The 26,856-nt window shown below is 45.1% G+C and overlaps 1 protein-coding gene across 3 annotated transcripts in view; it reads right to left on the bottom strand.

Moving 5' to 3' along the window:
* LOC122542424 (sorbitol dehydrogenase-like) overlaps nucleotides 1-26,856 on the bottom strand; it is a 43,751-nt gene continuing 16,895 nt past the window's right edge. Inside the window, exons 1-9 of one of the 3 annotated variants that reach the window (XM_043680116.2) lie at nucleotides 25,694-25,809; nucleotides 22,850-22,883; nucleotides 19,737-19,901; nucleotides 18,649-18,808; nucleotides 16,130-16,248; nucleotides 14,356-14,421; nucleotides 8,969-9,147; nucleotides 7,397-7,518; nucleotides 1-318 (exon numbers count right to left, since the gene is read on the bottom strand). In XM_043680116.2, the coding sequence (XP_043536051.2) occupies nucleotides 27-318; nucleotides 7,397-7,518; nucleotides 8,969-9,147; nucleotides 14,356-14,421; nucleotides 16,130-16,248; nucleotides 18,649-18,808; nucleotides 19,737-19,901; nucleotides 22,850-22,883; nucleotides 25,694-25,744 (1,188 nt within the window). In that variant the 5' untranslated portion in view covers nucleotides 25,745-25,809 and the 3' untranslated portion in view covers nucleotides 1-26. Of the gene's footprint in view, nucleotides 319-7,396; nucleotides 7,519-8,968; nucleotides 9,148-14,355; nucleotides 14,422-16,129; nucleotides 16,249-18,648; nucleotides 18,809-19,736; nucleotides 19,902-22,849; nucleotides 22,884-25,693; nucleotides 25,810-26,856 lie in introns of those variants that run through there. The other 2 variants (XM_087982178.1, XM_087982179.1) reach the window with 2 other exon arrangements.

The raw sequence follows: 26,856 nt of genomic DNA on the forward strand, positions 1-26,856 counted from the left end.
CCTTGTGGGCGGGGTAAGCAAGGTCATTAGTGACCAGCAGTGCGCCCACAATGCTCTTTCTGTTCTTTCTGCATCTGCTGACACTGTTGCTGACACTGCTGCAGAAGCTGCTGACACTGTTTCTGACATTCTTCCAGTGATTTTGACTGTTTGTGTTCCTTCTTTTCTGGCTCCTCACAATTAATCATCACCTTGAGTCCTCCACCTTTCTTCACCAACTCAAATGCCTCAATGGCCTGGTCCAAGGGGAAACGATGTGTGATCATTGGGTTCACATCCACCTTCTTTGAAGCTAACATGTTTATGGCCGTGGGCCACCTAAATAAAAAGCGACAAAAACATGAGATGAGCAACTGGCACATATTTCCGACTGTTGTCCTACAGTTGGTGCATACTGGAACCACCTAAACCTTATACACCAAGGTCCATTTTATTGATTCTGATTGAAACAGGGCTTCCCAAAGTGGGGGTTAGGGCCCCAAGTGGGGACCACTTGCCCAAATCTTGGAGTTCCAATCTGCAACGTTGGTATGGGCTCCAATGGAGCTCTGACAGATTTGTTCCAGCTGTGCTCCCACTTTACCAGACCAGGCCCCTCACTTTCACAGACACCCCAGCTCCTCTGTACCCCTTTCCCCAACCAATCTCGCCAGTTTCACAGAGAGGCTGCCACATTTTCCAAGTCCTGAAATGGGGCCACAGTTCATGGAGCACAGTATGACCATGATGTCTACAAGATGCACCGCGGAAATTCACCAAGAGACCGCATCTTCCAAACCCACGACCACCTCCAAATAGAAGGACAAGGCAGCAGATACTTGGGAAGACACTACCCCCTTCAAGTTCCCCTCCAAGCCACTCACCATCCTGACTTTTACATATATCGCTGTTCTTTCACTGTGGCTGGGTCAAAATCCTGGAATTCCCTCCCTAATGGCATTGTGGATCAACCCACAGCAGGTGGACTGCAGCGGTTCAAGAAGGCAGCTCACCACCACTTTCTCAAGGGACGGGTAATAAATGTTGGGCCCAGCCAATGGTGCCTACGTCCCACAAATGAGTAAATAAAATACTCCCTTCATTTAGAGCCCCACGCTCAGCTACTAAAGTCCAGAATTTACCACAATCTTGTGCTTGTGTAATATTCTCCTGATAGCTGCTCTTTCAAAGACAGCATTGATCAGTTTCAAATAACTTGCACTTAAAAAAAAGCAAAGAAGATAGATTCACCCAAACAGTTTTCAGCTTCTGTAAAGAATACGCCTCAGGCTAATACTTTCTCAGCCTGCACATCTGGCATTGCAATCGAATAAAGAACCAAAGCATGAATTCCTCAAATCAGTGTTGCTCCCCTTCTTGCCTGGGGTCGGGATGGAATGAGTACTTGGAAAAGATTCTGATCTAGACTATCGGGACCTTGGGTTCATGTCACACTACAGGTGACCACCATTGCACTATACACACACATAGACACTCTTACCCACACATACACACATGGACACACATCTATACTCACACACACAGACACTCACATACACTCCTACAGGCACTCACACTCTCACACTCACACATGCATCCTCTCACAGACTTAGACCATTTTACACTCACACACACACATATACACTCTCTCACAGACACTCGCAACCCCCTCACCCCAGACACACACACACTCCTACAGACACGCACACTCCCACACTCACACATGCATCCTCTCACAGACTTAAGGCACTCTATACACTCGCATACACACATATACACTCTCTTTCACACTCACAACCCCCCACCCCAGACACACACACGCGCGCGCACACGCATACATATACATATATTTTGTGGGGTGAATTTGTACTTGCAGAGTTACATTGTACTTTGCTCAAAATCTGCATGAATTCATGTAAAACTCTGTTAACTCACTTTTTAGATTAGAATCAATCTAAACATCATGGCATAGACAGGAAACACAGGGGGTTAACACCTTCAACATAGTATCTGGCTGACACTAATTGTTACAGTTAACCTGAGAATGTAACTTTTACATATGAAACAAGTGAAACTATCATGGTCATTATAACAGATGAGAGACTCAACAAACAATCAAGGTATTTTTCAATGTATAATTTCAGTTACATCTCTCTGTAAGCATTTGCTATAAATTCTGTGTCTTATAATTGTGTCCTCCACAACGACCTGAGGAAGGAGCAGCACTCCGAAAGCTAGTGTTTTCAATTAAATCTGTCGGACTATAACCTGGTCATAGAGTCATAGAGATGTACAGCTTGGAAACAGACCCTTCGGCCCAACCCGTCCATGTTGACCAGATATCCCAACCCAATCTAGTCCCAACTGCCAGCACCCGGCCCATATCCCTCCAAACCCTTCCTATTCATATACCCATCCAAATGCCTCTTAACTGTTGCAATTGTACCAGCCTCCACCACATCCTCTGGCAGCCCATCCCATACACGTACGACCCTCTGCGTGAAAAAGTTGCCCCTTAGGTCTCTTTTATATCTTTCCCTTCTCACCCTAAACCAATGCCCTCTAGTTCTGGACTCCCTGACCCCAGGGAAAAGACTTTGTCTATTTATCCTATCCATGCCCTTCATAATTTTGTAAACCTCTATAAGGTCACCCCTCAGCCTCCGACGCTCCAGGGAAAACAGCCCCAGCCTGAAAAGCCTCTCCCTGTAGCTCAGATCCTCCAACCCTGGCAACATCCTTGTAAATCTTTTCTGAATCCTTTCAAGTTTCACAACATCTTTCCGATAGGAAGGAGACCAAAATTGACCAGAAGGAGACTGATTAGCAAGGTTAGATCTCATGGAATACAGGGAGAACTAGCCATTTGGATACAGAACTGGCTCAAAGGTAGAAGACAGAGGGTGGTGGTGGAGGGTTGTTTTTCAGACTGGAGGCTTGTGACCAGTGGAGTGCCACAAGGAGCGGTGCTGGGCCCTCTACTTTTTGTCATTTACATAAATGATTTGGATGCGAGCATAAGAGGTACAGTTAGTAAGTTTGCAGATGACTCCAAAATTGGAAGTGTGGTGGACAGCGAAGAGGGTTACCTCAGATTACAACAGGATCTGGACCAGAGGGGCCAATGGGCTGAGAAGTGGCAGATGCAGTTTAATTCAGATAAATGCGAGGTGCTGCATTTTGGGAAAGCAAATCTTAGCAGGACGTATACACTTAATGGTAAGGTCCTAGAGAGTGTTGCTGAACAAAGGGACCTTGGAGTGCAGGTTCATAGCTCCTTGAAATTGGAGTCACAGGTAGATAGGATAGTGAAGGCGGCATTTGGTATGCTTTCCTTTATTGGTCAGAGTATTGACTACAGGAGTTGGGAGGTCATGTTGCGGCTGTACAGGACGTTGGTTAGGCCACTGTTGGAATATTGCGTGCAATTCTGGTCTCCTTTCTATCGGAAAGATGTTGTGAAACTTGAAAGGGTTCAGAAAAGATTTACAAGGATGTTGCCAGGATTGGAGGATCTGAGCTACAGGGAGAGGCTGAACAGGCTGGGGCTGTTTTCTCTGGAGCGTCGGAGGCTGAGGGGTGACCTTATAGAGGTTTACAAAATTATGAGGGGAATGGATAGGATAAATAGACAAGGTCTTTTCCCTGGGGTCAGGGAGTCCAGAACTAGAGGGCATAGGTTTAGGATGTGAGGGGAAAGGTATAAAAGACACCTAAGGGGCAACCTTTTCACGCAGCAGGTCGTACGTGTATGGAATGAGCTGCCAGAGGATGTGGTGGAGGCTGGTACAATTGCAACATTTAAGAGGCATTTGGATGGGTATATGAATAGGAAGGGTTTGGAGGGATATGGGCCGGGTGCTGGCAGGTGGGACTAGATTGGGTTGGGATATCTGGTCGGCATGGACGGGTTTGAACCGAAGGGTCTGTTTCCATGCTGTACATCTCTATGACTCTATGACTCTCTCTCTCCTTCACTGTCCTCACCATGTGCTTCCTTTGTCTGCTCTTCTCCCTTTTAAAACTGCTGTTGTTTTGACTTTTTTTTTCCAAAGTTCCAAAACAATGCAACAGCATATAAAACAGTAATTGCTGCTCCTGGAATTCGAGGAAATCACCTCCAACACCTAAAATACCTCAAAAAAGGAGCAGCTCTTACAGCCAGAATATTTTCCTGTCCTCCATCTTGGATTACCCAGAATCCTTCGTTTTTTAACTTTGTCCTCCCCAGTCCAACACCAGCCCCTCCACATCATGACTCATTAGAAGTCAGTAATTGGGAGAGAGGGTTGCATGTCCAATATAGATGCCGTTTGATCGTCCCTTTATTGCAACATGTGTAAGATCAAGTAATCTAGCACCACTGGGACGCCACCAACCTCTTGACAGCTTTTAGTCTGGCTTCTTCCTATTTGGTACTTTACATGTATGGTACCTGAAGAAACTTCGGTTTGTTAACTTAAGCAATCATAAAACTGCACGTGCATAAAGAGTTTAGACAGCTATGAGCCGGATGCTGGCAAGTGGGACTAGATTACTTTAGGATATCAGGTAGGCATGGACAAGTTGGACTGAAGGGTCTGTTTCTGTGCTGTACAATTCTCTGACTCTATGACTAAGTCCACTAGCCCCTATACAAACTGGAAAACAGAGGAAATAAGTTGTTAAGCTATCTGTTTCATATCGCTGACCACCAGTATAAAAAAAATAACATCTTGATAATTACCCACTTTGATCAGCATTGCTTGTCCAGTTTATTTTAAAGTGGCTTATTATCAAGGTGTTAATTTTTTTGAAAGCATTTATCATGGCCCAAGCAGTTTTATTTCAAATGCAGTGCAAAAAGCCAATTGGTTTCTGCAACAATCATCAAGATGCTTTAAAAGGAATGGAAAACTTTCAGAAAACTGATAAAATCCAATTCCGAAGTTATGTTAAAACGTTCTCATGAGACATCCCAGTGTAAATTTTAATAGTAAAGTGATACCATCATTTTCAAAATGAGGGAATAAGGTGCAAAATTAATGGTAATAATTACTCACCCTTTTTTAAAAATCACAGCAGGTGGGCATTTCTGGTGAGACCCAGCTTTTATTGCCCATCTCCAAAGGCCCAAATGGCAGTTCAGAGTCAAATGTATACACGCAGACCAGGTAAGGATGGCAAATGTATACGCGCAGACCAGGTAAGGATTGCAAATGTATACGCGCAGACCAGGTAAGGATGGCAAATGTATATACGCAGACCTGGTAAGGATGGCAAATGTACACGCAGACCAGGTAAGGATGGCAAATGTATATGCGCAGACCTGGTAAGGATGGCAAATCCATACACGCAGACCAGGTAAGGATGGCAAATCCATACACGCAGACCAGGTAAGGATGGCAAATGTATACGCGCAGACCAGGTAAGGATGGCAAATGTATACACGCAGACCTGGTAAGGATGGCAAATATATACACGCAGACCTGGTAAGGATGGAAAATCCATACACGCAGACCAGGTAAGGATGGCAAATCCATACACGCAGACCTGGTAAGGATGGCAAATGTATACGCGCAGACCAGGTAAGGATGGCAAATGTCTTTCCCCCAGTGAACATTGGGGTTTTAATGACAATTGATGGTTTCATGGCCTTTTGAAGCAGACTTTTGATTCCACAGATCATGACACCTTATTGCTGATCCAGGACTCTCGCTTATCTACAAACACTTTCACCTAGTGGGTAATGAGAATCTGGAATGCACTGCCTGGGAAATAGTGGGGACTGGAAACCTTACAACCTTTAAAGAATACTTGGATGAGTGCTTCAAAATGTCAGAACATTCAAGAATATGGGACAAGTGCAGGAAATTGGGATCAGCGCACTTTCAGTGGTAGCTACATCGGTGCAAATTCAAAGGGCTTTTTCTGCACAGTATGAGTATATGAATCTATGAATTTAATTGTTTTCTTTAGTGAACCTTTGCACTGAACCCAAATATCCTGGTAAACTCAATACTCATTGCTCCACAGCACGAAACCTGTTGCACTATCCTGCATAGAAAGGACATTTCTGCACTGGGATATTAGATTCCCTACAGTGTGGAAACAGGCCCTTCGGCCCAACCAGTCCACACCGACCCTCCGAAGAGTAATCCACCCAGACCCATTTCCCTCTGACTAATGCACCTAACATTATGGGCAATTTAGCATGACCTGCACATCTTTGGATATCTATACCAGGGCCTCAAATATCAGACAAACACTAATTAATCCAAAAATGTATTCAGGAGAAACATTGTATGCAGCAAGAGGCTAGAATGTGCAACACACCTGTGTAAGAATTGACTTAGAATAGTAGCTCATATGCAGGTAAGGGATAGTTAAGCAAGTAGATTAGGAAAAGAAGTATAAGAAAGGTTGAGTTGGGGGGAGATCAACAAAACCAATTGGCAGGAAGCTCCTGTGCAGCAAGAAACCAATATAAATAAATTGCTCATTCCAGTGCTGTAAATTCAACAGGTGGAAATTAATAATGCAAAAGTGAGTACCGCAGATGCTGGAGATCAGAGTCAAGATTAGAGTGGTGCTGGAAATTAATGCCCTCCCTCCCCCAAGGAGATTTTGTAAGTAAGTGGGGCGCATTTCATCAGACCAGAGAGGCAGATAGGAATCCTGCCACCTTCCCTCCATGACTTTAAGGAGAGGAAGCCCAGGCCATCTCACTCAAAGCCAAAGCGAAGCCTTTAAATGGACATTCATTGACAGGCAGGGCCCTATTGAACAGCAAAGAAAAACCCTAGGCACATTTGTCTGTGGGCTCTGCTGTCAGCCACTCAAAGCTAAATGAGGAGCTCGGCATCAAAAAGGGAGTGGACCACTCGGAACCGCTCTCCCTGTCCTTTTTTCCCAATGCCCCCAGCCAGTGTATCACTCCTGTCCTTTGACTTAGGCTCAGGATCAGTAAGAGGACCCGTGGTAGGGGCATTACCAACAGGATACCCACAGGTGGTGCTGCTTGCTATAGAGAGCTGCCAACCTCAGAGTGGCCTGCTAATCTCATGGGGGTGGGTATCTTTGAAAACCTTGATCCCGCGGAAGGCTGTCTCTGGCCATTTAAGTGTCTGATTGGCACCGAGGACAGAGCATGTTCCCCAGAGGCAGCAATGCAGATGAGATGAAGTCACCCGGATGAAATTCTACCCTTTGTAATGAACGATGCAGCATTATGGGTTTTTAATGACACAGTGGTAAGGTCCCTACCTCTGAGCCAGGAGGCTTAGTTTCAGTTCCCAACTATTCCAGAAGTGGATCATACTACGTCTGAACATGTTAAGTGGAAGAATGTAAATAAAACCACAGTCAAACGGGCAAAACTTGTGGGCCCATAAGCTTTTTTTAATTGAAAACTAACTATGATCTCTTTGCCACTTACGTGTTACAGTATCTGAAAATTCCTCGGATATCCAACTCACGTGTTGTCGCAGTTAATAGGGGGGCAGACGTGTTCGTGTTACCCAAACCAATCAGAACCACAACTCCTCCTGGGTTGGTAGCCTTAAAAAAAAGATAAATTTCGAGTTCAAGAAATTCTTAAACATAAACAAGATGTCTCTATAGCTTTCATTGTGCCACTGTTGGATATTCTAAATGTAAATCTAGGGAAAGTCCAGAAAAGGTGCATGTATATTCTCCTATCAATTAAGCTGAGCGTCATTGTCAGCAGTGTATAAGGTGATACTGATACGTTGGCTAACAGGTAAAATGGTGGGTCAGTGGTCAGCACTGCTGTGTCAAGCACCAGGGACCTGAGTTCAATTCCACCCTCAAGTCTGCACATTCTCTCTGTGTCCACGTGCTCTGGTTTCCTCCCACAGTCCAAAGGTGTGCAGGTTGGGGTGGATTGGCCATGGGAAATTGCCCATAGTGTCCAGGGATTTGCAGGCTGGCTTGAGTTAGCCACAGGAAATACAGGGGTAAGGGGGTGGGTCTGGGTGCTCTTTGGAGGATTGGTGTGGACCGAATGGCCTGCTTCCACACTGTAGGGATTCTATGAAGGCAAATTTGAAATCATCCACTATGAACATAGGACAGGATACTTTCTAATTGGTGGAAAGCTAAATGCAGTGGTGGTGCAAAGAGACATGGGGATTTATCAGCACTACTGCCTCACAGCACCAGGGACCCAGGTTTGATTCCAGCCACAGGTGAGGAACTCCAAGCATATTCTCCCCATGTCTCTGTGCATTTCCTCAGGGTGGTCTGGTTTCCTCCCACAGTCCAAAGGTGTGCAGGTTGGGTGAATTGGCCATGCTAAATTGTCCATAGTGTTCAGGGATGTGTAGGTTAGGTGCATTAGTCAGGGGAAATCTAGAGTAATACGGTAGGGGAATGGGCTTGTGTGTAATACTCTTCGGAGGGTTGGTGTGGACTTGTTGGGTCTCAGGGCCTGTTTCCACACTGTAGGGATTTGATGATTCAAAGGAACTTATGCTCAGGAGATGTGAGCCTTTATATCCGATGGGCTAAAATACTAGGAGGTAGAAGTCTGGGTTCAACTATATGAAGTTTACGTGGAGTAACTGTGGGCAGTCCATTAAGAAGGATATACTGGTCTTAGACAGAGTGAAGCACAGGCTTAACAGGATGACACTAAAAATATAGGAGTTAAATTATGATATGCGATTAGACAAATTTGGTAAAAATTGGGGGTGTCACCAGAAAATTAACCAGAAAAGTAAGCAATTTGTACGAAAAACCCAACCAGTTCACAAATTCCAGAGCCTCTTCTCAGTCAGGTCTAAACATACATGTGAATCTATACCATTTGATTGACTCTTAGTTGCACATGGGACAAGATGTTTAGTTTCCTTAAGGAATTAATGGATAAGCAATAGATGCAGCTTTAGAAAGAAAATACACAGAGATCCATTACGAGCTATCTTGCAAATGTAATTGGTTGAAAAATCATTTGACTCAATGTCAATGCTACTGCTTCAGTACTTACATGGATAGCTGTCTGTACACATTGATCTGCCCCAGTGCATTCAATAGATACGTTTGGCATACCACAAAGAGCAGTTTTGACTTTGGATGCCATTTCTCGAGGACATGTGTTCTTTTCCATCTTGCAAACACAAGAGGCACCCAGACATTTTGCCATGTCCAATCGCTCTTGTACCATGTCTGAAATGATACCACAGGGCAATAAAATCGCAAGTAGCTAGAGATAAACCTGCAAAAGAAGGCTTTATGATTTAAATAAATTAAGGAATACTTGCCTCGATGAGGGAAATGTATAATGATAAGTGAAATTCTTCCACGCACAACACATTTGCTCACAAGAGGCTGTAGTATTGTTTAAGCAATACTACATTGTTTTATAGGGACATTGGGACAAGAGGAGTAAGCTATTCAGCCACTTGAGCTGTTTTGAATTACTGTTGACCTTTAATCTCAACACTGTTATGACTGAACTGGAATGAGGACAGGTAGCCCGCAGGTTTCATATCTGAATCTGTCCGCAAGTTGACTCATGCGTAAGTCAGGACACAAGACAAGACAATATAAAGTTGCTAACCGTAAGTAATTGAAATGGTTATTTGTTAGATAATTAAAATTACACCCATTTGGGACTGCCTTTATAAGTCAGATCTTTGTAAATCAGAGATGCCTGTACACTCAAATTTGTACCAGATTGTTCCACAAGCCCAAAGTACCACAGTGCTCCACGTCCCTCTGCAGGGAGGACTGTGCTCCACGTCCCTCTGCAGGGAGGACTGTGCTCCATGTCCCTCTGCAGGGAGGACTGTACTCCATGTCCCTCTGCAGGGAGGACTGTGCTCCACGTCCCTCTGCAGGGAGGACTGTACTCCATGTCCATCTGAGGGAGGACTGTACTCCATGTCCCTCTGCAGGGAGGACTGTACTCCATGTCCCTCTGCAGGGAGGACTGTGCTCCATGTCCCTCTGAGGGAGGACTGTGCTCCATGTCCCTCTGCAGGGAGGACTGTGCTCCACGTCCCTCTGCAGGGAGGACTGTGCTCAACGTCCCTCTGCAGGGAGGACTGTGCTCCATGTCCCTCTGCAGGGAGGACTGTGCTCCATGTCCCTCTGCAGGGAGGACTGTACTCCATGTCCCTCTGAGGGAGGACTGTGCTCCACGTCCCTCTGCAGGGAGGATTGTACTCCATGTCCCTCTGCAGGGAGGACTGTGCTCCACGTCCCTCTGCAAGGAGGACTGTGATCCACGTCCCTCTGCAGGGAGGACTGTGCTCCATGTCCCTCTGCAGGGAGGACTGTGCTCCATGTCCCTCTGCAGGGAGGACTGTGCTCCATGTCCCTCTGCAGGGAGGACTGTGCTCTATGTCCCTCTGCAGGGAGGACTGTGCTCCATGTCCCTCTGCAGGGAGGACTGTGCTCCACGTCCCTCAGAGGGAGGACTGTGCTCCACGTCCCTCTGCAGGGAGGACTGTACTCCATGTCCCTCTGCAGGGAGGACTGTGCTCCATGTCCCTCTGCAGGGAGGACTGTGCTCCATGTCCCTCTGCAGGGAGGACTGTGCTCCATGTCCCTCTGCAGGGAGGACCGTGCTCCACGTCCCTCAGAGGGAGGACTGTGCTCCACGTCCCTCAGAGGGAGGACTGTACTCCATGTCCCTCTGCAGGGAGGACTGTACTCCATGTCCCTCTGCAGGGAGGACTGTGCTCCACGTCCCTCTGCAGGGAGGACTGTACTCCATGTCCCTCTGCAGGGAGGACTGTACTCCATGTCCCTCTGCAGGGAGGACTGTGCTCCACATCCCTCTGCAGGGAGGACTATGCTCCACATCCCTCTGCAGGGAGGACTGTGCTCCATGTCCCTCTGCAGGGAGGACTGTGCTCCATGTCCCTCTGCAGGGAGGACTGTGCTCCACGTCCCTCTGCAGGAAGGACTGTGCTCCATGTCCCTCTGCAGGGAGGACTGTGCTCCACGTCCCTGTGCAGGGAGGACTGTGCTCCACGTCCCTCTGCAGGGAGGATTATGCTCCACGTCCCTGTGCAGGGAGGACTGTGCTCCATGTCCCTCTGCAGGGAGGACTGTACTCCATGTCCCTCTGCAGGGAGGACTGTGCTCCACATCCCTCTGAAGGAAGGACTGTACTCCATGTCCCTCTGCAGGGAGGACTGTGCTCCATGTCCCTCTGCAGGGAGGACTGAACTCCATGTCCCTCTGCAGGGAGGACTGTGCTCCATGTCCCTCTGCAGGGAGGACTGTGCTCTATGTCCCTCTGCAGGGAGGACTGTGCTCCATGTCCCTCTGCAGGGAGGACTGAACTCCATGTCCCTCTGCAGGGAGGACTGTACTCCATGTCCCTCTGCAGGGAGGACTGTGCTCCATGTCCCTCTGCAGGGAGGACTGAACTCCATGTCCCTCTGAGGGAGGACTGTGCTCCATGTCCCCCTGCAGGGAGGACTGTGCTCCATGTCCCTCTGCAGGGAGGACTGTGCTCCATGTCCCTCTGCAGGGAGGACTGTGCTCCACGTCCTCTGCAGGGAGGACTGTACTCCATGTCCCTCTGCAGGGAGGACTGTACTCCATGTCCCTCTGCAGGGAGGACTGTGCTCCATGTCCCTCTGCAGGGAGGACTGTGCTCCATGTCCCCCTGCAGGGAGGACTGTGCTCCATGTCCCTCTGCAGGGAGGACTGTGCTCCATGTGCCTGTGCAGGAGGACTGTACTCCATGCCCTCTGAGGGAGGACTGTGCTCCATGTGCCTGTGCAGGGAGGACTGTACTTCACGTCCCTCTGAGGGAGGACTGTGCTCCATGTCCCTCTGCAGGGAGGACTGTGCTCCATGTGCCTGTGCAGGGAGGACTGTACTCCATGCCCCTCTGCAGGGAGGACTGTGCTCCATGTCCCTCTGCAGGGAGGACTGTACTCCATGCCCCTCTGCAGGGAGGACTGTGCTCCATGCCCCTCTGCAGGGAGGACTGTACTCCATATCCCTCTGCAGGGAGGACTCTGCTCTACGTCCCTCTGCAGGTGCGACTGTGTTCCATGTCCCTCTGCAGGGAGGACTGTGCTCCACATCCCTCTGCAGGGAGGACAGTGCTCCACGTCCCTCTGCAGGTGCGACTGTGTTCCATGTCCCTCTGCAGGGAGGACTGTGCTCCACATCCCTCTGCAGGGAGGACTGTGCTCCATGTCCCTCTGTAGGGAGGACTGTACTCCATGTCCCTCTGCAGGGAGGACTGTGCTCCACGTCCCTCTGCAGGGAGGACTGTGCTCCACATCCCTCTGCAGGGAGGACTGTGCTCCATGTCCCTCTGCAGGGAGGACTGTACTCCATGTCCCTCTGCAGGGAGGACTGTGCTCCACGTCCCTCTGCAGGGAGGACTGTGCTCTATGTCCCTGTGCAGGGAGGACTGTGCTCCATGTCCCTCTGCAGGGAGGACTGTACTCCACGTCCCTGTGCAGGGAGGACTGTGCTCCACGTCCCTCTGCAGGGAGGACTGTGCTCTATGTCCCTCTGCAGGGAGGATTGCGCTAAACCATCACTTGAGAGTAGGTTGCCATTGGCAATAGTTACAATCCATCTGATCCAACAGTTCTTTTTGATCTCTTCCAGGGTGACCTCTTTGGAGATGTTTTGTCTCACCTGCTCTGTATGGTTTACTTTAAGGTTTCCAGAAAAATCCAACTTACGTCAACACTACCGCACTTAGCTGTATCCATCCCTACTTTGGAACTTAGAATCACAGAATCTCAACAGTGTGAACGCAGGCTATTCAAACCTTTGAGTCCACACTAACCCACGCCGCATTTCCCATGGCAATCCACCTCGCCTGCACAAGATGTTTAGTATCCTGAAGGAATTAATGGAGTAACAATAGATACTGGATTCTATGTCCAACTTAGCATGACCAATCCACCTAACCTGCACATTTTTGGACTTTGGGAGGAATCCCTCACAGACACAGGGAGAACGTGCAAACTCCACACAGACAGTTGCCCGAAAGTGGAATCGAACCTGGGTCCCTCCTGCCATGGGGCAGCAGAGCTAACCACTGAGCTACCATCATCTTCTTTTTCTAGATTCCAGAATTTGAGGGATACCAACCACAACAAGCAATCCAAGTCCAGTCAGGAACACGCTCAGGATGATTGTTTCTTCATCCAGTCAATATTCTCACTCAGTTCTCGTTACAGTCTGATTGAATGCGACATCACAGTAAATATTGCCAGTGGCATCCCTGTAGCAGCTGACAGCAAGGGTGTTACCTGTCTTTGTTGCCATGATACAACAAAGGCACAAAAAAAGGAAGAGGGACAGATGCACCAGCAAGCAGAGGGCCAGCAGCAACTTCACCCTGGAGAATACAGAGACTGTCTCCTCAATCTCTCCACCATCCCAGGAATCAGATTGGTTAAACTGTGCTGCACCCTTTATTCCTGATGAAGGGCTTTTGCCCGAAATGTCGATTTTACTGCTCCTCGGATGCTGCCTGAACTGCTGTGCTCTTCCAGCACCACTAATCCTGCACCCTTTATTACTCCAGGTGTGGTTTCACCAGTGCTTTCTGCACAGTTGAAGCAAGATATTCTTCTCCCTGTGTTCAGTCCTTTTGCAACAAATTCCAACATACTGTTTGCCTTCCAAATTACTTGCTCCATGTTAGCTTTCATAGAGTCATATAGCACAGAAACAAAAACTCTTTGGTCCAACTCATCCATACTGACACAGTTTCCCAAACTAAACTAATTCCACTTGCCTGTGCATGGCCCATTTCCCTCTAAACTTTTCCTATTCAAACCTGTCCAAATGTCTTTCAAATGTATCATCAGCCTGGATCACTACCGGAACTTGTTTCGGATTCTACTTTGTCTGGTTCCTCCCCTCCAACCTTCCCATCATGGCTGACTAGGTCTGGATTTGAGAATTCCTCACAGCATTGCTCTAGGGATCAATGAACTCCGAAGCTTCTCCACTGTAACAAGGTGTCAATCCACGGAAAGGATTGTGAAGAATGTCCTGTAGGGCTCCGACAGACCCCAACCCTTGGATATCTTGAGCTGCTGTAGATATTCAGTGACTTATAAGTAAGGAACACTTATGTTCCTTCAGCCTTCAACACTTTTCAAACCTCATCACATTTATATTCCACCTGCCATGTTCTTGTTCACTCACTCAGTCTGTGTAAATCGATTTGAAGCCTTTTTGCATCCTCCTCCAAACTCTTATTCCCACTCAAGTGTGTCACCCAAAAATGTTAAATGTTCTAACTGAAGTAGTTTTGAACAGCCATTATCCATGTACCAACCCTATGGTCCCCCCAGTAGTCACCAAAAGCATAACATTCAGGCATTTGTTTTTTAAAGAAATGATGTTAAATTCACAGAAACGTAACCTTACCTACAACTACAATTGGATCCGCTCCCATAGATTTAGCGACTAGCAGGTTCATCAGACCAATTGTCCCTAAATGAAAGGTTGACAGATAACATGCAAAGTACTGGAGCAAAAATGCGTTATTTTAGGCAAATTGAGATTTCTAACTCATCAGCTTATTTTGCCTTTTAACCAACACAATTTCTTTCTTCTTTGTCTTTTCTTACAGCCCCACAGTGTGCAGCATCCCAAAAGCCAGGTATATGAGGAAATACATTTTCACCCAGAGGGTGGTGAGAATTGGGAACTCACTGCCTCTAACTATGGTAGAGGCAGGAATCCTCATCACATTGAAGGTGCATTTTGATGTGCATTTGCGATATCAAGGCATATAAATATATGCATCGAGAGTGTGGTGCTGGAAAAGCACAGCAGGTCAGGCAGTATTGGAGGAGCAGTAGAATGGACATTTCGGGCATAAGCCCATCATCAGAATTATACACAAAACGTTAACTCTCCTGCTTCTTGGATGCTGTCTGACCTGCTGTGCTTTTCCAGCACCACACTCTCAAATCTAATGTCTATCATCTGCGGTTCTCAGTTTCTCTTGTACAAATATATGAACCAAATGCGAGAAAATGGGTTTAGAATAGTTTCTTGTGTTTGACCAGCACAGACGCGATGGGCCGAAGGGCCCTCTTCTGTGCTGTAGACCTCAATGAGTCTATGACTCCATTCTTTATGGAGGTACATGGCTAACATGAGCAGAGATTTCCTTCACTGGGAACAATGTCTTTCTACAAAACTGAAAGAAGTGTAACTGCGTGAAAAATATGAGCTCTTTGCTTTGATTCTGGGTGATCTTCATATCTATTGATGTTGCCTAAAAATATCAGATGGTGGCTCATGTTGACACTTGGATTTTATTTTGGATTCCATCCGCTTACCGCCCTGGTCAATGGAGCAGGTTCCCTTTCAGGATTGCAATATAAACACACTAAATAGTGCATTCACCGCAAGCTGAACATGTCCTGCTTTTCTTTGAGTCTCAGTGCTGTAACCAGAAGATCACAGTGATCTGTAAATTCACACAATTAGTACCAATTTCAGAACTTGGGAGACAGCAAGGCCGATAATGTGACTAACTTCAGATAAGTTGCCAGACTTTGGGCTGGCAAAATGAATATCTATGGAATTCACTGCCACAAAAGACTGTGGAGGTCAGGTCATTGAGTATATGTAAAACGGAGATAGATTGGTTCTTGATTGTTAAGGGGATCAAGGGTTACGGGGAGAAAACGGGAAAATGGTATTGAGAAACTTATCAGCCATGATTGAATGGTGGAGTAGACTCAATAGGCTGAATGGCCTAATTTCTGTTCCTCTGTCTTATGGTCTTATGAACTTAACATCTACATTGAACTAACTGAACAAGCGATATTGTGACCTATCGGAAATAACAGCATTTCTCTCCAAATAATAGAGAACAACAAATCCATTTAAGAACACAAGACATATTTAGTCTGTATAGTGAATCATTGTTTTAGACTTACCCTTGACTACACCTCTCACCATACTTATGCTAACTGCTATTCAGCAGTTTCTGAAAGTGGTTTATATGATTGTTAATGGCTCAATCCAAATTATTTTTCAATTGACTTGAGAGATCCCTACAATTCAACAGTGTGTTCCAGCTTGAACTCATTTTAAAACAGCATGGAAATTGGCATCAATTTCTCACCAATCCATTTTGTTACTGACGTCAGTAGTAAGTAATCTACATGGGCCACTGCCCTACCTGCCCCAAGAATGAGGACTCTTTGTCCCATGTGCACTCCACCTCTACGACAGGCATGAATCCCAACAGAAAGTGGTTCGATCATTGCACCTTCCTCAAAGCTCACACATTCAGGAAGCCTGAAACAAGAGATGCTGCAAATGTTAGACCCTTTTGTCACCTTGACAGCTTTTCGCGTCATTTCTTATCTTTGGCCGGGCAGTACCAGATGGCAATCCACTGAAACAGAACGTACACAACCTGAAAAGGTACATTGAGGGTGTCTATCATTCCTGGCTGTCTCCACTTATCCACAATCAATGCATAACCCTACCAGTTATTAATGTATACAAATCATGACCTAATTAATGGGATGGAATATTGTACCACACAATAAAAAACAGAACCAACTTTACAATGTTGACACAAAATCATTATTTAATATGGACAAAGCACATCAAATGAATGTGGTTTTGAAAGTCCATTCACATATCAATTTGAGGACATAAAACAGATCGTAATGCAGTTTGCATTTGAATGCTAGCCATTTTGAAATGGGAATAGAAAGGTTAGTTTCAGAGATCTAACCAGTCCCACAGCTCATAGCAGTTGAAAATACTGACTGACAGAGTAGGGGGTGCAGTGCAGTGACAGGAAGCTAACTCAGCACTGTATCTATAATTGTACAGTTCAGACAGAATGTATCTGCAAGAATAAGACTATGCCATGAATTCACAGAAGGAAGTGAATTCAGTTTAATTTTATTGCATTTATTGTGTACCTCAGGTTGATATTGATAAGCCGGACACACCTTTGTTGTCTCAGTGTCTAAGTACAGCTCTTTGCGAATACACGTGCAATAATGTATTGGGAACTGGGCCTTGATACATTTATATTTTGTCATTTTATCTATATGTGACAATCTGTAGAGAAATGATTAATGAAAAGGAAATGTTTTCAGGACTTTCAGGGAAAAATCACGGATGGCGTCTAGTGTCAGCCCACTGGACTACAACTAAACAATCACCATGAGTCTTAAAATATTTTTCAAAAGCCATTATAGTTTGCCAGTGATTCCCAGCTTTTCTGGCATTTTGAGGTAAAACTGGAAGTGATGTTACCATTTTCGATTTCCCCAAGCTGCTGCCCATGGTGACATGTTTGCGGATTGAAAGCAGAAAGGCTGATTTGCTGCAAACCAAAGAATACTGAGAAAGTGCAGTTTGTATTCTAATACTGGATAGTTTTAGAGTGGGAATAGAAAGGACAGGTTTAGAAACGTAACCAGTCCTGCAACTCATCTCAGTTTAAAATACTGACATGTGAGTAGAGGATGGAGTGGAGTGGCAAGAAGCTAACTCAGCACTGCATCGATAGTTTTACAATTCAAATAGAATGTATTTGCCAAGAACAAGACTGCGCACAAATTCACTGCAGGAAGTGAATTCTGTTTACATTTACAGCAAATATTGCAAGATGACCCGGTGGTCGTCGTAATAGCAACAACCAAATTCCCAGAGGGACACTTTCTCACTAGAGAGTGCCAACTCGTGGTGAAGTTTTACCTGAGGGGCATCATGCCTCGGGGGAGGTCAACACAGCACTGTTAGAACTGAACTCACACCATTGATACTCTCTACATAGCAAAGCAGCCATCACAACCAATATACATTGCTATTCTTTGATGCAATCACTTTCAACAGTCTCAATCAGCATTTGCTTTTAGCTACTTTACATAATGTTATTTTTAATAATTCCACTATCTTAATTAAGAATCATTCAACCCCAACAATGTGGAAGCAGGCCATTCAGCCCATCAAATCCACACCAACCTTCCGAATAGCATCCTACCCAGACTAACCCCATCCCTGTAACCCTGCATTCCCCATGGCCAATCTACTTAACCTACAGATCTTTGGACTCTGGGAGAAAACTGGAGCACCTGGAGAAAACCTGCACAGACACAGGGAGGATATGCAAATTCCACACAGACAGTCAGCCAATGCAGGACTCAGACCTGGCTTCCTGGCACTGCAAGGCAGTAATGCTAACCACAAGGCCACCATGCAAGTGTGTTAACTTACAGTTTAAAAAACATGTAGTAGTATGGATGAAATTGTATAATAATCTCAAGAACACAACTCTATTCATAACAGCCTAATTAACCATCTTGATCTCACAGATTTTAAAAATCACACAACACCAGGTTATAGTCCAACAGGTTTAATTGGAAGCACTAGCTTTCGGAGCGACGCTCCTTCATCAGGTGGTTGCGGTGTACAATCAGCACTACCACCTGATGAAGGAGCATCACTCCAAAAGCTAGTGTGCTTCCAGTTAAACCTGTTGGACTATAACCTGGTGTTGTGTGATTTTTAACTTTGTACACCCAAGTCCAACACTGGCATCCCCAAATCACGATCTCACAAATGTTATCTAATACCCGTGCATACAGCAGTCCATGGCCAACGTTCCCATTCCCAAACTCAGGGATGCAGATGTCAAATCTAGTAGCCTCTGACCAAGCATGAGGAACTCACTTGAAACAGTAGTTGGCATTGTGGACATAGTATCGACAAAGAGTCCCATCATCAGGAGGTGTAGCACTGAAGAAAATCGTTGGAGAGAGATTGTAGCGTCCAATTTTGCAAAATTCACAGTTTTCTCTTGGGACACCTGGCTCAATAGATACTCTGTCACCTACAGCAGAGGAAACATTTGTGATAAAATTGAAGGACCACGGGGCAAGATCGAAATGGTGGGATCGGGATAATTGCACCGCTCTTTTAACAGCAGGCACAAGAAATAATGGATCAAAGGATACCGTTAGTGTGTTGTGATGGTCCAAGGTTTTATGATCTCACACGTGGCCTCAGTTTAAACTTTACCCAATGCAAAAAGTAAGATCATTTTGTCAATTTATTTCTCTTGTCAGGCAAGATGCTCAAAAAACTACAACTAAGTGGGAATCAAGCAGGTCATGAGCCTTTTTTATTAATCTGGATTTTACTTTTGGAATTAATTAAATTGAATTCTAATCCTTCGGACTTAAGAACTAGCAACAATATTTAATTAAATTTGGGAAAACTAAATAAATGGTGCACATTCAAATATAGATTATTAAAATAGTATATGATTAATTTCTGCCCTTGAAGTTCAGTGAGAAAATTGGACTCCTAAAGATGTCCTAAAGGCAGGTATGTTTGCTCTTGCAAGTGGAAGTTTCATGGTTCACTTTGTAGCAGTCTCATCATAGAGTCAGATGATTGTGGGTTCAGGTCCTTGCGCACATAATCCAGGCTGACACACTGAGTGACTGCTCCACTGTCTTGCCCCTCACAGGTAAAGAGTTCAATGGCATTACTAATCAGCAGGAGAAGAACATTCTCCAGTGTCTGGTTAATGTTTATCTCTCAATCAACATCATTAAACAGATGATCTTGTTACCTCATTGATCTTTAAGGGAACTCGTTGTGTACAACTGGCAACCGCAGCCTTATCACAGTGATTACGCTTCAGAAGCATTTAAGTCGGTTGCAAATGTGTTTTGGGACATCCTGAAATTGCAATATCTAGCAATTTCCTTCTTTCTCTTTTAGTTTTGTGAATGTGTATTTTGTGAACTGACCTACTTTCAGGTGTTGTACTTCAGGCCCCAGCTTGTGCACAGTCCCTGAGGCTTCGTGCCCCAAAACCATTGGCTTTTTGACAACAAAATCACCGATCTTTCCATGCTGCCAGTAATGCACATCGGAGCCACAGATCCCGACTGAATGTATCTTCAACAGCACCTCTGAAAGCACAGCACAGCAAGAAATGTATAACGTTGATTTCAAACCATTAACAGCCCTGAGCAGAAAGGTATCATGGCTTTTGTGAGCTAAAGCTATGTTTTAGAATAAAAGTAAATTTAAGATGTCATTGAAATAGCCCAATTAAATTACTACCCTAAATTATTAAGATTTGGTTTATTTGAAGAGAACTGGTGTAATGCATTATTTTCACTCAGGATTATGTTTAATAGCATGTGCACTGACAAAAACATATCCAGAGAGAGTTCATAGATCAACTGGGCTCCTTCCAATATTAACTATTAAAACATCTAAGCTCACAAATAAGCTAAGTTCACTAAGTTCACCCTCCTAATTGAAAGTGCAAACTGGCTGATTGTTAATCACAAGGATTTTTCCCTGGGGTGAGGGAGTCCAGAACAAGAGGGCATAGGTCTCAGGTGAGCAGGGAAAGATTTAAAAGGGACCTAAGGGGAACTTTTACATGCAAAGGGTGGTGCATGTATGGAATGAGCTGCCGGAAGAAGTAGTGGAGGGTGGTACAAATATAGCATTTAAAAGACATCAGGATGGGTACATGAATAGGAAGGGTTTAGAGGGATATGGGCCAAATGCTGGCAAATGGGACTAGACTGGTTTCAGATATCTGGTCAGCATGGGCGCATTGGACCGAAGGGTCTGTTTCCGTGCTGTACATCTCTATGACCCTTCTCAGGCAGTGTGTTCCATATTTACACCACTCACCTGGGGGGAGAATATCTTTCCATGGATTCCCTATAAACGACTGACTCCTCATCTTAAGCTTATGCTCTTTGGTCTTAGCCATGTCTGCCATGGGGAAATGATTCTCACAATCAACCCTTTCTATTCCTCTTATAATATCGTATACCTCAAACAGATTCCCTACCCTGACCTCACCAAAACCAGAACTGCCCTTTGGACTGTTGGTACTGGGGTGCAAGGATGTATTCTTCTGTTTCAAGCTTATAGTTGACGTTTGTTTATTTGTTCGTAGAATGTGGATGGTCCTAGCCATCCCTAGTTTCCCTAGAGAATCATAGAATTATACTGTTCAGAAGAACAGGATAGCACAGGGTACAGGGTGGCATAGTGGCTCAGTGGTTAGCACTGCTGTCTCATAGTACCAAGGACTCAGGTTCAATGCCAACCTCTGGATGACTATTTGTGTGCAGTTTACATGTACTCCCCATGTCTGCGTGTGTTTCCTCTGGGTGCTCCAGTTTCATCCCAATGTCCAAAGATGTGCAGGTTACATAAATCATGTGCAGGCTAGGTAGGTGAGCCATGAGAAAAGTAAAGTAGGGGGTTGGGTCTTGGATGGGACACTCTGCGGAGGGTTAGTGTGGACCAAATGGCCTGTTCCCACACTGGAGAGATTCTATGTGGAGAGGCTCCTTCAGCCATTGAGTCTGCACTGTCAACACCACTCAAAGTCCACACTTTCCATCACATGGCCCATAGCCTTGAATGTGTTTCAAATCAGATGGTAGTGAGCTCCTTTCTCGGATCACTGTGGGGTACGTGGTATAGAGGTACTAAGGAGAGCACTTGGGATTTTAATTTAGCGACAGTGAAGGAACGGTGATACAATTCCAAGTCATGACAGTGTGTGGCATTGAAGGAAGAAACTAAACTAAATGAATATAAAAAATTGCTGTGAAGTAATGGGCACGATGTAAAGATTAGTTGTTGAGAGGCTTCATATTAAGAGGACACTGCCCTGGCCCACCGTGGTAGTGTCTTTATCATTGACTTAGAAGGGTCTGGGATCAAATCCTACCAGCTTGGATGGGTGTCATTGCACATACAGTTATTGAGATGTACAGCACAGACACAGACCCTTTTGTCCAACTCGTCAATGCCAACCAAATATCCTAACTTAATCTAGTCCATTTTCCAGCATTTGGCCCATATCCCACGAAACGCTTCCTATTCATGTACCTATCCAGATACCTTTTAAATGTTGTAATTGTACCAGCTTCCACCACTTCCTCTGGCTGCTCATTCCATACACGTACCACCCTCTGTGTGAAAAAGTTGGTCCTTAGGTCCCTTTTAAATCTTTCCCCTCTCACCCTAAACCTATTCCCACTAGTTTTGGACTCTCCCACCCTGGGAAAAAGACCTTGACTATTCACTCTATCCTTGCCCCTCACAATGTTATAAACCTCTATAAGATCTCCCCTTGGCTTCCAATGTTCCAAGGAAAACAGCCTCAGCCTATTCAGCCTCTCACTATAACTCAAACCGCCTCCAACCTTGGCAACATCCTTGCAAATCTTTTCTGAACCCTTTCAAGTTTAGCAATGTCTTCCAATAGCATCTGAACAGGTGGATTAAAGTAACTATAATAAATTATGCATTGTTGGCTATTTCCCTCATTGAGAGAATGATGGGATTCTTTCAATGGTGTTGCCAATGAATGTCACTGACAGTGAAACAACTAAGGACTGGATTTAGGGAGATTGCTTCTTTAAGGTTCATTTCTCAAAGTCAACCCCCTGCATAAAGCTTGCATGAAACCCTATTCTAATATTGAGAGCGAACAGTTGGGTATGTCAAATTCCTTACTGCTGTACATGCATGTAGATGTTATTTTTAAATGGGAAACAAAAGAGCTAAAATTCAGTATACCATTTTTTAAGAACTATTAGCAAGCCTTATCACAAACATCTAGTGCCCAGTCTTAGTAAAGCACTTATACACTCCAACTGTTAATGGCCTTTTGTCAAAGGTATCTTTTTTGATATTGGAGAAGAAGTGAACTGACAATAAAGGGTATAAAAAGCCTGCAAACTGTGATATGATTGTGTTAAAGCTGGAACCTGCCTTACTGGTTAGGGTGGGGTGCTTGTAAAATGGGTTACCAAGAGAGAAAGTAGGCCACTTAAAAGCTGCACTCAAGAAACCTTATGGAGAACATACTTACCACCAGGCCCTGGTTCTGGAATTGGGCGCTTCTCCTGCAAAGAGAAGAAATACACTATGTGATAGAAATGGACATTGAGATTTTATGACCAAAAACGTAGCAGATTGTATGGTTCCCAGATAACCTGAATGGTGAACGGTGAGGGCAGAGGGGGGAAAGACCTCTTGCCTCTCAATCATCACTGCAGCATAACCTCCTGGACAAAGTACAATAGGATCACAATGACAGGAGTCACCATATGATCATATAACTAGACCCTTCAGCCCATCAAGTCTGCATTGACAAAAAACTACTCTAAATCTACTCTGGTCCCACTTTCAGAACTTGACCCATAACCATGAATGTCATGCCATTTCAAAGGCCATACAAAATAGGAACCAGAGTAGACCATTCAGCCCAAGTCTGCTTCAGTATGATTATGCAAAAGTGAGGACTGCAGATGCTGGAAAGCAGACTCTAGATTAGAGTGGTGCTGGAAAAGCACAGCCGGGCAGGCAGCATCTGAGAAGCAGGAAAATCGATTATTCATCGTTCACTCCTGATGAAGGGCTTTTGTCTGAAACCCATTGATTTTCCTGCTCCTCGGATGCAGTCTAACCTGCTGTCCTTTTCCAGCACCACTCTAATCTAGACTTCAATAGGATTACGGCTGATCCATCATTCCTCATATTCATTTTCTTATATTTTCCCAATAACCCTTGATTCCAGTGCTGATCAAGAGTCAACCATCTCAATTGCTTATTAAATACTTTTTAATGGTTGTGAGGTTTCCCACCTCAACTATGCTCCCTGTCAGTGCATTCCCCGATTCCCTCAACAAAATGTTCCTTCAAATCCACTGTAAACCTTATACCTTTCACTTTAAAATTACATCTCCTTGCTATTGGGCCTTCAACAAAAGGGAACAATTACTTTTACCTTCTCTATGCCCCTCTCTATGCCCCTCATAATTTTATCGCCACAATCCAGGTCCCCTTTCAGCCTTCTTTGTTTCAAAGAAAATAACCCAAGCTTATCCTGCTTCCTGATGAAGGGCTTTTGCCCGAAACGTCGATTTTCCTGCTCCTCGGATGCTGCCTGACCTGCTGTGCTTTTCCAGCATAATTCTAATCCTGCCTCTTTAAAATACTCCATCCAAGGCAACATCCGGAAGATTCTTCTCTGTACCCCTTCCTGTAAAATCTCATCCTTCCTAGAGTTGGGTGACCAGAACTGCACACAGTACTCCAGCTGTGGCCCTACCAGAGACCTGTACAGTTTTAACATATTCTCCCTGTTCTTGTAATCTATGCTTCGACTGATAAAAGCAAGTGTCCCCTGTGCCTTCTTAACTACCCTGTTAAACTGTCCTGCCTCCTTCAGGGATCTGTGGATAAGCACCCTGAGACTCTTCGGTTCCTCTGAGCTTCCTAGTGTCCTGCCATTCACTGAGTGCTTCCTTGTCGTGTTATTTCTTCCAAAGACTACCTTTCCTTTCAAAAACATGCAATTAAGTAAACCATCCCTTGGAAACCTTGGATGAAATCATTATGGAAGCTTCAGCAATAAAATAGTCATCCAGAATCATTATATTCCAAGTTGGTCAATAAATGTTACTTGTCCATGGTGGATGGGGACATTACTGGGCAAAAGCCAGCATTTGTTGCCAGTCCCTTATTATCCTTCAGCTACATGGTTTACTCAGAGACAAAAATACGGCAGATGCTGGAATCCAAGATAGACAAAGCAGAAAGGTTACACCCAAAATGTTGACATCTCCACCTCCTGATGCTGCCTGGCTTGCTGTATTCTTCCAGCCTCCTGCTTGTCTAACATAATTTACTTAGTCAGTGTCAGAGTCAATCACGTCACTGTGAGTCCAGAGTTGTACTTAAGTCAGATCAGGGCAAGATGGTAGACTTCCTTCATTAAAACTGGGTGGCACAGCGGGTAGCACCACTACCTCAGCACCAGGGACCTGGGTTTGATTCCAGCCTTGCGTGACTGACTGTGTGGAGTTTGCACATTATCCCTGTGTCTGTGCCGGTTTCCTCCCACAGTCCAAAGATGTGGGGTGAATTGGCCATGCTAAATTGCCCACAGTGTTAGGTGCATTAGTCAAAGGGAAATGGGTCTGGGTGGGTTACTCTTAGGAGGATTAGTGTGGACTTATTGGGCCAAATAGCCTGTTTCCATACTGTAGTGAATCTAATCTAAAGCACATTAGTGAACCATATGGGTATTGACAAAAATTGTCATGGTTACCATTACTGAGACTAGTTGTTAAGCACCAGATTTATTCCTTAAATTTAAATTCCATTGGTGGCTATAGTAAGATTTGAACCTATGTCCCAAACCCTTTAGCCTGGAGCCACTGGACTAGCAGTCCCAGTGACTTTATCACCATCTCCTGAATCATTCCATTCATGTTAAATTATTTTCCTTCCATTATCACTATATATTCTCTTTCTGTAAAACAGTTGCCTAAAACATCACATGATATTCAGTCCTCCTGTAGATTACAGTATTTTTTTGGGGGGGGGGGGAAATTGCATTTTTAAACAAAATGCATTCTTTTATCCAGTTGTGATCATTTCAAACACTTCTATCAAACATTCTCTTAGATTTTTCTTAATTCATTCAGAGGATGAGGGTATCACTGGCTAGGTGAGCATTTATTGTCTATCCCTAATTGTCCCAAAGGGCGATTCAGAGTCGACCACGTTGTTCTGCTAAAACAGAATAAACTCCAGCTTTCTTCACATGTACTTGACCCCTAGACCCAATGCCAGGAAACCGTCTGGAACACAGCAAGATCTCAATGCAAGTGCAAGACAGACAAGACTGTCCAGGCAGACGGGTTACCAGTTTTATATCGCCTGGTCCGTGGACCACCAGAGATAGATTCTCCGACATCCTCAGTCTGTTCTCCCTGTGACTGGTGAGTTCGAAAAAAAAAGGCTCGAAGATAATTGGGGGCTGAACGTTCAGCGAAGGGCGCTCTGTCTTATTGAGATGAAGCTATCATTGGTCTATTCGGCCTTTTTGTTGGTGTATCTCGGCTGGTCTCTTCCGCCCAAGTTGGTTGGACACACACATGCACACAGACGTACACACTCTCACTACAGTGTTTCCTCGGCACGGCTCCTGGGCGTTTTTAACACATCTTGCGTCACAAAAACGATCAAGGTAACCTTTCAGGCGTGGGATGTAGCTGCCTGTGACATCCATCCCCCGTCATTATTTACCCCAAGAGAGGGGGTGGATACTGAAAACTGCCCCCACCCCCCTTTCAGTCATGCAGAGCTGTGCCCAAAGTTACAGAGGCAGGTCCAAGCGCCTGCAAATTACACCGAAGTGCTTTATTATTCTCATATGTTTTGTTTCCCAAGACTTTGGTCTTAAGCATCTGTACCCAGAATCCACAGAGGATAGAATTTCTACATTGTGGAAGCAGGCCATTCAGCCCATCAAGTGTCCACCGACCCTCAGAAGAGCATTGCACCCAGGCCTAACCCTGTATCTCTTATGGCTAACCCACCTGGCCTGCACATTCCCGGACACTGTGGGCAATTTAGCATGGCCAATTTACCTAACCCGTATGTCTTTGGACTGTGGGAGGAAACCGGAGCACCTGGAGGAAACCCACACATACATGGGGAGAATGTGCAAACTCCGTACAGTCACCCGAGGTTGGGATTGAACCCGTGTCCCTGACGCTGTGAGGCAGCAGTGCTAACCACTGAGCCACCGTGCCAAACCAAAAGGTACCTCGTGCATCTAAGATGGCGCTGTAATGCAGGGATTGTAAATTTTCCGCTGTACACATATGAGTACGTGTGACAGTAAAGCTCATTTATTCATTCTTCCATCCATCAGTTTATTGCACACATTTGCAACTTAGTTTGAGCCCTTTCCTTGTCAGGGTTTGCAAGGGAGCATGGTCGTGAATGTGCCAAATGTTTCAAAGGCCATGGCAGATTCAAACCATAACATTTCCAATGTCATCATGAAATTCTCACAGATTC

This window comes from Chiloscyllium plagiosum, unplaced genomic scaffold (assembly GCF_037043375.1).
Source record: "Chiloscyllium plagiosum isolate Xiang-an unplaced genomic scaffold, Cpla_swu_hap1 HiC_scaffold_42, whole genome shotgun sequence".
In the NCBI taxonomy this organism is placed as follows: Eukaryota; Metazoa; Chordata; class Chondrichthyes; order Orectolobiformes; family Hemiscylliidae; genus Chiloscyllium; species Chiloscyllium plagiosum.